Source organism: Phoxinus phoxinus (genome assembly GCF_949152265.1).
Source record: "Phoxinus phoxinus genome assembly, chromosome: 21".
In the NCBI taxonomy this organism is placed as follows: Eukaryota; Metazoa; Chordata; class Actinopteri; order Cypriniformes; family Leuciscidae; genus Phoxinus; species Phoxinus phoxinus.
In genome coordinates this window covers 8,028,461-8,041,427 of record NC_136896.1, presented here as the reverse complement: position 1 = coordinate 8,041,427, position 12,967 = coordinate 8,028,461, and the positions used below count along the sequence as shown (strand labels likewise).

Here is a 12,967-nt window from a genome sequence, read left to right as displayed (position 1 = left end):
AAAACAGCCAATGAGTGAAGCATTACAGCAACACAACTTTAATTATCTTTTAGGAGTACAAAAATAAGCAGGTTCATTTTTGGAAAAATACTAAATTTAAATGTTTTTTTATGATGTTTGGTTCTGTTGGCGTTTTTTTTTTTTTTTTATGTCTGCATTCTCTTATTTCTTTCAGTGTCACAGTAAACTAAATGATGCCTAATGCTGTAGTTGTGAGCTGACAGATCGAATTAGAGGGACAGACTGGGTGTAAATAAATAACACTGCTTTCAAGTGCTTTGCAATTATCGTTTCATCCAAACCGTTGAATGCAACAACAAACATACAAGCAGAGTTGTCCGATTCTATACTGACTCTTAGCTAAGTCAATCACAGATGAACAGTACACAATATCGTTACCATCGTCTCTCTTTCGTGTCGCCATGTTTGAAAGCTCAAAGCTGTGTGCGGAAGAGCTTCTGTGCTCCTATTGGTCGATATCACAGATGTGATGGAACATGTCGTGGAGTGCCGGGAAAAACATTTAAGCTTGCTTGTCTTTCTGTCAAGCGCCACAAATGCATCACAAAGTCTGTTGTCGTCCACTACACACTAGATAAAACAATTGATTCTTGTGTCCTGGCGGCCATTTACGAATCACCACGACACCCTACGATACGCAGATCGTGTGAAAATCGGGCTGATAATGTCTAGTCTGAAGATTTTTAATGCTTGTGAAAAAAGTATATTATGCTCACTAAATGCTCACATTTATTTGATCCAAAAGGCAGTAAAAACACTAACATGGTCAAATATTATTAAAATTTTAATTAAGCATTTGAATACATTTTAAAATGTAATGTATTCTGTGGTGGCAAAGCAGAATTTTCAGCAGCCATTTATTCCAGTCTCCAGTCAGTCACCATCCTTTAGAAATCATTCACAGTACAGTGAGCACAACAGTATTGTATAGTTGGAATTTTTGTCTATAAATACATAACAACAAATGTAGTAAATGCTTTAAAGGATCAATTACTTAGCCGGCCCTTCCTCAAAAGTAAAAGGAATCATTAATGGAATCGCTAAGGAACAAACTTCATTAAGTGTAATCTGAATCAATGCATTAAATTGAATCATTAGATTCTCATCCCTTGCGAACTAATCTATTCAAATTGAACTAGAATTAAATGCACACGCATCAGTGAAAGTTGAGGGAACATTAAACCGATCATCCATCTCAAATGAGACATGGATGAATTGGATATAAAGTTGCACCACGATGACAAGAACCACACCTTTCCCAGGGCATCTTCCAGAATCTCCATATTAGCCGTTAAAGGGATTCCGTCACGCTTCCTCTTCTTCGGCTAGTCCAGTCTTAATTGGCCGGGCTGCTGGAGACAAGCACTCAACAAAGAAAATGGCTGTGCCATAAACAAGACCTTCACTGTCCATGCTCTCCACTTAAATTCACATTAGCTCCATGGAAAACTGCAAATCAGCAAATCGAGGAAGGCAGAAAGACGTACTGCACAAGACACTTCACTTACTAACCATCCGCCGTTATGACAAACAAGCTTCTCCAACCTGCTGAGGCAGGTACAATTAGATTTAACGCAGCAGACCAAAACCCAACCAGCTAAAGCAGAAAAATACTTATTTTATTACAAAACTCAAATCACTGAACATGTTGATTGATCATCAATGGCTCACAACAGCTTCACCCTGGCTCTAACACAGTCATCATTTTACTCGACGATAAAAAAAAAGTTTACCATCAGCTGAATTGTCTCAGAATATTTCTTTTGTATGACTCAGCTTATAGGCCTTTCTGACATTCCCATAATGCAACACATTTTCCCGTTCATCAGGGCAGCATCTGAACATTCAAATGAGAGAAACAAGCACATGCCAATGAATATATCCTATAGTAACCGCCGCGGGCCTTGAAACACACCTTAAATCTGTCTGATCCTGGAGAAATCCATTCTTCAACTGAAATTAAAAAAATACAAAAAAAATATTTTTTTTCCCTTTTAAGCGCCATCTCTTTTTTTTTCTCTAATCAAAAGCAACTTTCGTCTTCAGGAGCTGCACAACAAAGCATGTAAGTTCTGTGACACCACATGGTACTGATAAACACATGCTTGCACAAAAAGGTTCACAAAGTTATTGCAAAACTGCAGGTGGGACCATTTGCCAGATTTGTGCTGCAGGGCACAGCACGTATTCTCATGCGTCTCTTCAAGTACTGAGAAAAACAGGGCTGGACAGAGGCAAACTTTTCTGCATGCTTTTCCTCTACAAAAACATGAACACACTGGGCTCCATCTAAAGGACTGCGACCAACCCAGCAGGCCAGGGTTCAACACACAGCTATTGAGTTCAGTTTTCTTTTCAATTTTGACTATTTCCTATTGAAACAGGAAGTTGGGATAGGACATGCATACCAATGGGCTTGTCCTTTTTTGAATAGCCAACAGCCTTTAGTTCACGTCACAGCCATGACTTCTGATTTACTGCTTGTTATTTCTACAGTGTTAACTAAAACAATTTTTGGCATTTGAATTAAAGCTAAAATACATTAAAATATAAATATTACATGAAAACCCTAAATTTAAATGAAATGTTAAAAATGTTGCCCTTGGTGACTCGACGAAATTAAAGGTGGGGTATGTGATTTGCAAAACGGCCGGTAGATTTTGAAAATACATAACTCAAATGGTCCTACCTTCTTTCCTTTGACTCCACCCATTCAAAGAACATGGACCAATCAATGGTACGACCGATTGATTGACACACTTACTGTCCAATGATTCTAGGTGGTCTTGGAAATGATTGGCTGGTGTTTTTTGAGTCCTGCCTGCTCCACAGATGATTAAATTGCTTAATTTTTATTTCAGTGCTTCTAACTCAGTGGCTGTAAGTGGGTTAGGAATAGGATTTTAAGTGATTTTGAAAAAATGGCCAAAAAAGAGAATTACATACCCCACCTTTAACAAGTTAAAGTACTAAAATTACTAAGCCGAAAAAAGCTATATATTTTTTTATGATAATATAAGTATAACACTCAGTTGGCAGTCAGAAGTAATGGTCGACTAGAATGTTAAAAGACAATACCGATATTCACCAAGCAATGTGGCTGAGTGCCAGTTAAATGGAGTCAAATAAAATGTATTTAAAAAACATAATTTTACTCAAAATTCACTAAAACACCTGTATCCGGTCCACTGACAAGGTTGTCAGTAGATTTTGGAACTGACCATTGGTGAAATAACTACTTGTGTAAACCAACTAATCAATGTAACAATCTAAAAATGGCCAAATAACAGATGATATTTGTCTAGTACTGGTCAGAAGACGGTGGAATTGGGGGAGGAGATGTTCTCATTCTAGGAAGCACTTCATTGTACAATTTTTTTTGTGAATGCAGGATGATTCATCAATATTTCTGGTCCGTTTTACCAGATGACTTAAATGAGTGTATCTGCAATAAAGTTAATTACTGTATGTCAACTTTTACGAGTACGCAACCAAAAAGACGCCCTCAAATAAACAGACATGACATAAAAGCCACAAAACTCCCATTTTGATTTGAACAACTTCAGAGGACGATGTCTTTTCTCTTCCCTTCAGTGAATGCAGATCGAAATAAAACACAAAGCACCTTTATCCCATTGTACTGCACACGCTGGAAGAGTGCTGAATCGAAAGCTTACCTCTTGCTGACAGTTTCTTTGTGTTAATTATTTTAGCAGCATATTCCTGGCCAGTGGATTTTTTCACACATCTCCGCACCACGGAGAAGGCACCCCTGCAAATGAAGAATACAGAGTTTGATTTCCCTTGAAAGTAAAAGATGCACTTGACTCTTGCAAACAAGGAAGAGCTGCCAGTCACAGATGACGTAACAGCAGTTCCATTATAATTTATTGATGAGATGTCTGATATTTCGATTTAAAGAACCGGTTTCACCGGCGTGGCATATTTTATGCTTTATGTGAAACATATTGCTGTTTATTAAAGGGATAGTTTCCTCACAGTTTACTCGCTCTAAAGTTGTTCCAAACCTGTATAAATATCTTTGTTCTGCTGAACACAAAGGAAGATATTTTGAAGGATGTTTGTAACCACACAGTTGTAGGGCACCATGGACTTGCATCATATTTTTCCACGCAATGGATGGCCACAACGGTTTGGTTAACCATATTCTTCAAAATTATCTTCCTTTGTGTTCAGGAGAACAAAGATATTTATACAGGTTTGGAACAACTTGAGAGCGAGTAAATGATGACAGAATTTTAATTTTAGGGTGAACCATCCCTGTTCTAAATAAATGTTTTATTGTAATGTGTTCATACCTGAAATCTAAATATGATTTACATTTGCATGAAAATATTATATTAAAAATAATTATACTGACTCGAGTGCCGCTCGGACCGATTCAGTCTCCTTAGTGAACGAATCACTCAGACCAATTTTGTGAACCGGTTCGACCGATTCATTGAAAAGATTCGATACGAGTCATTCGGACATAGCGAGACGTCAAAACATTTAAGTATGAAAAAAGAACAAGTACGAATTAGCAAATTGGCTCATGTCTGGAAAAAAAAATACTTAACATAACACTAGGCTACTACAAATATGACATTCGCCTCAAGAAAAACGGGCGGCGTGAATTCGCATCTGCATGTTAGAAGGCAGTAATGCTCTTTCCAAAAGTGAGATTGAATTCTCAGAAAGGCGTCACTGCTCATTTATTGATTTTATAATCCCTCTTTATCGCTCCCCTCCTAAGATATTTAAGTGTGATTAACTGTGTGTGCGACACATTCAATATTTTATTGTAATATCAAGTATACAGCTACATCATTCTATATTTCATATTCTTTAGTGCACTAGCTACATAGTGCACTACCCTGCAATAATTTTAAGCAGCTGCAGAAGAACATTATTAAACCTCTGGTTACAAGCATAAAACAATCCACAATGTTAATGCCATGAAAAGTGGCAGCCAAATACCCAAAGTGACGAGGAAACCTTCCTGCCCATCAGCAAGCCCTTAAAATAAAACAAGGCGTGAACACAAAACACAGTGCATGCTATATTCAACATTCTACGCTTACATGCACATTACTCAAAACCACTACAGCCCTTCAAACCTGACATTTTAAACGCCTAAAGCTTAGGTCCGCACAGGGGGCTTGATCGGATCAAGTCCAGAACCGAGTGCTGTACCGTAGTGCTGTCTTGATCCGATCAAGCCCCCTGTGCGTGGCTTTCGGAGAGGTTTACGAGTCTCTTAGCAAGTCATTTCCCCTGCTGTCAACATCCAAATAAAAGAATGGAACGAAACAAACAAGAGTAACTTGCGCCGATGACGTCACACTGCTACAATGTTGCGCGCACTTACTTTCCCAGCTCTTCGTAAAGCTGATACTCGTCCGTAAACCTGGTCGAGGTTACGATTGTAGCCATGTTGTGTGTGCGTGTGGGGAGGGGGGTCGATGCCTCTGCTGCTGCGGTTCAGGTTTCGGGAGGAGAATCTCATGTGTTCCAGAGAGAGAAAGAAGAGAGATACAGACGACGGAAAGAGTGGAGGGGAGGGGCTGATGGTGGTGGGGGTGGAGAGAACATAACGCGAGACAACGCGAGACTTCCATGCAATCAGCAAAGTCACGGGTAGGGTGACAGACAGACAGTTCCTTTTCATTTATATATATGACAAGTGTAATTTTTAGTCATAATACAACGAAAACATTTCATTGAATACATTTTGTAAGACAGTAGGCCTACAATAAAAAGGTGCCACAGAATAATCAAACAACATTGGTAGTCCTATTTCATCCGTTCAAATCCCTCTCTCTCTCTCTCTCTCTCTCTCTCTCTCTCTCTCTGTGTCTCTCTCTCTCTCTCTCTCTGACGTTTTTTGAAGTTATGTATTGTGTGTTATTTTTTTTTATGAACAGTCCAAAACGTTTTACTAGTTCCATCATTAATTTGTTTTTAAAGTGAGGAGTGTCATCTGGATAAAGGTTAGTGGATAAACTAGCATGTCCATACACTTTTTTTAATTTAGCATTCCAGTAACTTATGCATAAGAATTTGTAGCTGGTGACAAATTATTTTAAAAATGTCATTATTTTAATAAACCTTTTGCCTTCACTAACTGGTCCTTTTGCCACTTTCAATTGTCTCTTAATGAATATGAAGTCATAAAAACAACATGTTTAGTAATTATAGAATAATCAGAAAGATTTTGTGCAAAATCGTTTTAGATGAATAATATGTCAGACCACGAACACTGATTAAGCAGCTTGAAAATTCATATGAAACCCATTTCATTTTACAAATTTCATTTTACAAACAATTATTCATCTTTGTTTTACATTGCTTTTGCTGCCATTCAAATATCAGAATACTTTACTTCATCGTCTGCCATAAAGCTCCTATATAAATCCCATTGCACTTTCAAAAAGACTTTGCTTGTTAGGTTATCTCACCTTGTAAGTGCTTCTATTCCTTCTCTCAAGGGACAGTGTGCTCTCTCACTCTCGTGCCAGATTGCAAAGATGAACTCCGTTTAAAGCGTCAGGCAAAGAGTTTCATCATAAAAACAAATGAGAGAGGACCAATAGGCTACATCTGAGTAATAACGTTTGTTATGGCTGCCAAAGATTCGTTCTTATGAATGATTCCCACAATGATAAAGTCATTATGTATCATTGAGCCCATGTCATATAAGCATTATAGTAGTTACAGCCTACTAATTGAAGCTTATTTTTCAAAAACTGTTCAGAAATGCTGTTATGGGCATCTAGGAGTTATAGTCTATTGTTGATGTTACTTAGCTTACAATTATTGGCCTGTGTGATCACTAAATACAAGCCATTCATAATTGATGCCGTTTTACTGTTCATCTGAAATATTCAGCACTTTCATCCATTAGTCCCTCATAAACATATATCCGTTCTGGTCTGGTCCATGAAAATGCCTCCAGTTCATTCAAAAGGGAACAGGAATTCCAGAACTGTGGTTAGGATTTAATTTCTATATATTTTGCTTTCATACATTTGACTTCAAATCACACACAAAAATGTATTTTGTTTCAAAACTGAACTGTGGTCCATCCCTTCCACCTTATAGTACTTGAAACCTGCTTGCCTTATCAGAATATATGCATAACTGCACAGATATCACATGTAGAAAATATCCAACCAATGAAATTACAAGCTTGACCTGCACATGCAAAACATGCAAATCATTTGATTATTCAATGTCATAACACATTTGTAGAATATGTACGCACATGACATCACTCAGCCAATGATATCAGAGGCATGAATCAAATCAAATGAATGAACACGCAAACGAGATCAAGATTTAACCTCCTTCCAAAGCACCCACATTATGCCATTTTATAAGATGATTTATTAAGGAAATCACCAAACTCTGCGTTCATTACGACGACAGTGTTTGCAGTTCTGATGTTGGTCTGAAACCACTGCATGCAGACAGTTGACTTTCTGCAAAGGCTCTATGGCAGCCAAATGAAGTAAACTCCGGACATTGCAACTCATGCTGCAAGACATAACACTCTAGATGGAGGCACATAAATTAGTCATCAGTCAATAGAGATCAATGAGCTTATTTTCACCAGGCTGAAATTAGGAGCACAGAGTTAGGCTTTTGTCTGTGCAACGGAGAGAGGTCTATCTAAACACATGGGCACACTGAGGAAAAGCACATGCTCTTCTCTCCATATACATGAATACATAAACTGCAAAGGATAAACAGTGTGCGATGGCTTTATGAAACATTCAACAATTCCAATGTATGGGTTTAATGATTTACTTGTGATGACATATTTATAGCCTCAATTTAAAAGATCAGGCATCAAATACCATTACATCTAAGTCTATGAATGCTTAATTAATGGCTTTTGCTGTATTTTATTTATTATATTATACATTTTAAACAGGAATTGAATAAACAGTTTAGGTATATTTATTTTTCAATTTAATTTTTTTTTCATTGTTTATTTTTGAATTATAAAAACAATTTAATCTTAAAGTCAGAGACTTTTTAATATATATATATTTATCATATTATGACAAAATTAATAAGAAAATTTAAGATTTCTGAAATTCATTTGAATTTTTCAAGTTGATTGTTATTTTATATCCGTTTTTTTTTTTTACCAGGACAAGAAGCACAATGAGATTATTAGAATCTCTTTTACAAGAGCGTCCTGGCCAATGACAGATACAGCTCATTTGAGAATTGAATTGAGAATGAATTTATACTGATATATACACTTTATTAATTAAAATGTCAAATTTAATTAAAATGTAATTAAATAATCGATTTTAAATATTTTTGTTTTCAATTGGAAAATGTATTTATTTATTTAAAAAAAATATATTTATAAAAGTCAGAAACCACTTCATAATTTTTATTTGACACTTCACACTTATTGAAATCCTGAATTCTTCATTTTCAATCTAATAGTCTTACGCCACTTAATTTTATGTCAGAATGTTTCTTTAAATCTTCACAATACTCAGGTCCAATGTGGTCTAAGACAAAAAAATATATATACAATTGAGAATACACAGTCCATCTACACTACACTACATCTTACTTCGAATGAAGATCATTTGGATCAATTTAAAGACCAGTCACTCAGGCCTAAATATTTTAACACTGCATCAGTTAGTGTTGCAAATATGTTGGCACATGTTGTGTCTTAAGTTAAATGTCAAGATACTTGGTATGTGTCTTGTACATGCTTTCAGCGAGAGTGCCGAGTGAGTGAGTGAGAGAGAAACAGAGTGTAAAAGAGATTGAAAGTGACAGTAAGAGAGAAAGAGATGTTAACAGGTGGAAACAACAGGAGAACGAGCTTTTCTCAGCTGTTAATGTCACTGGCTCTAATTTTCTGACTTGTCATTGGTGAAGACGCTGGAGTCTCCACATGGTCCCTGCAGAATCACTGTCACTTCTTCCACGTACGCTCACAAGTGCAGCACATTATCACATTTAGCATGGAGTGCCGTCCATTATCATATGCTCAGTGTATCACAAGTCACAACTGTTGTTACGGTTGTTACTGATCTTGTATCAGTTACTATCGACTACACATATACTGTATGTATATATACAAGATGACAAAATATATGACTGAAAATGGTCTTTTATTTGACTGGAAGTTACAAAAGGCAAAACAATGCATGTGCATTTTAAAATGTTTTAACTAATTTAGGGGTGTCACTAATGATTATTTTGGTAATCGAGTAATCGGTTGAATATTTTGATGATTAATCAAGTAATCTGATTTTTTTTTTGTGGTAATAATAATAGACATAAGTGAACAATTGTCAGCTTCGATTGCAAATAAATACGAGAACGGATCTATTTGCAGCAGTTTAGATTTTACTGACAAAAACTCAGAATACTACCGTGATGACCCGATGAGAACAGACAATGAACTGAAAACACATAGAGCTTAAATACAAACAAACCAATCACTGAAATTAATGACAGGAGCACATGATAATCAAATCAATGAAACACCATAGAAACTAACTGAAACACAAACTGAACTAAAACCCACCCAAAACAGAAACGAGCACAGGTAACCCATTATATATCCCCCTCATCAAGAAGGCGCATCCTTGCACTTAACATCCCTAAAAATAAAGAGTCCAACAGAGGAGAGCAGGAGGGAGCTTAGGTTGAGCCAGGAACCATGGAACCAGGGCGGAGCAGCCATGAAGAGCCAGGGAGGAGCTAGAGGTAGGAGGAGCCAGGGCGGAATCCCAGGACGTAAGCCCACGGCAGAGTCGAGGGCGGGAGGAGCCATGATGGAGCCTTGACAGGTGGAACCAGGGGGATGACGGACTGAGGCGGAGCTGATGGTTGTGGAGGAGACCCAGACGGAGCCAAAGAGTCGATGAGACCGGGAGTCACTGAAGGTCCTGGAGACCAAGGCAGAGCTATGGGGACGAGCGGCCATGGTGATGCCGGGGCGATCAAGGACTGAGGCGGAGCCGGTGCGATCGAGGACTGAGGCGGAGCCGGTGCGATCGAGGACTGAGGCGGAGCCGGTGCGATCGAGGACTGAGGCGGAGCCGGTGCGATCGAGGACTGAGGCGGAGCCGGTGCGATCGAGGACTGAGGCGGAGCCGGTGCGATCGAGGACTGAGGCGGAGCCGGTGTGATCGAGGACTGAGGTGGAGCCGGTGCGATCGAGGACTGAGGCGGAGCCGGAGGGAAGGCTCAGCCTGACGAACCCAAATAGGTGGAGGGGTGAATCAACGACGAAGGCCCATAAATCCGTGGTGAAGTCTGAGCGACGACTGACCAAGTCACTCTGACTTCGCCTCAGATTTATGGGCCTTCATCGTTGATTCACCCCTCCACCTTCTTGGCTATATATATATATATATATATATATATATAGAGAGAGAGAGAGAGAGAGAGAGAGAGAGAGAGAGAGAGAGAGAGAGAGAGAGAGAGAGAGAGAGAGAGAGAGAGAGAGAGAGAGAGAGAGAGAATTTAGCCTATACTTTTTTTATTCATACATATTTATTTATTTTCTATTCGTAATAATAGTTTATATATATATATATATAAATCTAAGTATCAGGCATAGACAAAAAAATCCTGCATCCTGAATTCTCTCAAGTATAATTCACGTGTCACCTCCGAACAGCCCCTTCGAGGGGTTTGTGTATGGATTTGCTTGCATGAATGCATTTTATTCTCTGCTATCATTTCTTAAGCTTTCTTTATAGTTCAGATATGCCCCAGAAGTGACTTAAAGTGACTCAATGTACTGTAAGTGGTGTTCTTTCACATATTATTGAGCGGAGCCCTTGAGTGACAGGGGTTGTGTGCATCAGTTGAATTAAGCAGGCCGACGGCCTGTGTGTGTGTGGGGAGGGGGTGTATGAGGACAGAGCGCTACATGATAATAATGTTAGCTTAGCGTTAGTGAGCAGAGGCCTGTGGGAAGGTGTCCGGAGGTTGGTTCTCCCACAGTGTTTATGTAACAGCACACTTCAGCTTGTGTTAGCATCTTCCCCCTCAACTGACCTGCTTTACACAGCAGACCACGGAGAGACGAGGAGAGAGGTGAGATATAGTGAGCGGTGAAAGGGAGACAAGAAAGATTGCGCTTTATTCTGAGCCTGAGCTCAGCAGAGATAAGAGTAAGACTAGCAGATATTGCTAATGTGTTGCAAGGGAACTTGATTATGAATCCCGGTCCGATGAATTTTGTGTGTGTGCATGGTGTAATTCTGTTCGGAATTGAACACTAGCGTATACTGCAACTACTGCTTTTTTTATCACCTTAAGTCAACATAAAATCAAAATTGACACATTTTTGTTTAATGAATATTGCAGTATTTATTATAAATAATTTATTCACATACATTTTTTATTTATTCACATGCCCTCTTCTTCTTTAATAAAAATAACTTAACCTTCCCTCTTGCAGTGTCATCTCATCTCTGTTCTCTGATGAGGTGTTTACTGGCGCAAGGGCGGGGCAACCTGTCACTCACATGAGATCGACCAATAGCAAACCACAACCATCCAATCAATTCCCGATTGACAAAATCAAGTCCCGCCCTACATATTTTTTTCTTGTTCGAGAAGGTGTTTCACTCATATCACAATAGAGAAGTAAACACTATCACAACGTCCGTTTCATTAAATTGTATTTAAAACTGTAATGGAATATGCTTATTCCAAACTGGTGTAGGCGTTATTCCAAAAATATTATGAACATCTAATCAAATGATGAGTCAAAGAGGATAAAAATCATTGTTGATAGATCCTTCTGAATCTGATTCATTCATTAATAATAACAAATAAATGTCTTTACAGACTTGAATCAATTTTGTGCGTTAAAAAAAAAGGATCTTACCCCACACTTTTAAAAGGAAGTGTAGTGTATCATGGTTTCCACAAAAATATGAAGTCTGTTTTCAACATTGATGATTATAAGAAATGTTTCTTAAGCACCTAATCTGCATATTAGACTGATTTCTGAAAGATCATGTGACACTAATAACTGGACTAATTATGCTGAAAAATTTAGCATTGCCATCATAGGAATAAATTACATTTTAAAATAGATTCAAATAGAAAACAGTTATTTTAAACTAATAATATTTCACAATATTACTGTTTTTATTGATTTTTTTGGTCAAATAAATGCAGCCTTGGTGAGCATAAGAAACTTATTTCGAAACAATAAAAAAAAATCATAATTATATACATGTAGACAGACAGACAGACAGACAGACAGACAGATAGACAGACAGATAGATAGACAGACAGACAGACAGACAGACAGACAGACAGACAGACAGATAGATAGATAGATAGATAGATAGATAGATAGATAGATAGATAGATAGATAGATAGATAGATAGATAGATAGATAGATAGATAGATAGATAGATAGATAGATAGATAGATAGATAGATAGATAGATAGATAGATAGATAGATAGATAGATGATAGATAGATAGATAGATAGATAGATAGATAGATAGATAGATAGATAGATAGATAGATAGATAGATAGATAGATAGATAGATAGATAGATAGATAGAGATATAGATAGATAGATAGATAGATAGATAGATAGATAGATAGATAGATAGATAGATAGATAGATAGATAGATAGATAGATAGATAGATAGATAGATAGATAGATACATAGATACATAGATAGATAGATAGATAGATAGATAGATAGATAGATAGATAGATACATAGATAGATAGATAGATAGATAGATAGATAGATAGATAGATAGATAGAGATAGATAGATAGATAGATACATAGATAGATACATAGATAGATAGATAGATAGATAGATAGATAGATAGATAGATAGATAGATAGATAGATAGATACATAGATAGATAGATAGATAGATAGATAGATAGATAGATAGATAGA

At 37.4% G+C, this 12,967-nt stretch overlaps 1 protein-coding gene across 29 annotated transcripts in view; it reads right to left on the bottom strand.

The window, feature by feature from the left end:
* The window catches only part of camk2g1 (calcium/calmodulin-dependent protein kinase (CaM kinase) II gamma 1), a 72,375-nt gene extending 66,707 nt beyond the window's left edge, over positions 1–5,668 (bottom strand). For 23 of the 29 annotated variants that reach the window (XM_079594727.1, XM_079594738.1, XM_079594730.1 and 20 more), the window contains exons 1-2: positions 5,393–5,605; positions 3,699–3,793 (exon numbers count right to left, since the gene is read on the bottom strand). In XM_079594727.1, the coding sequence (XP_079450853.1) occupies positions 3,699–3,793; positions 5,393–5,457 (160 nt within the window). In that variant the 5' untranslated portion in view covers positions 5,458–5,605. Of the gene's footprint in view, positions 1–3,698; positions 3,794–5,392 lie in introns of all 29 variants that reach the window. The other 6 variants (XM_079594735.1, XM_079594743.1, XM_079594736.1 and 3 more) reach the window with 1 other exon arrangement.
* Between the last annotated feature and the right edge of the window lie 7,299 nt (positions 5,669–12,967).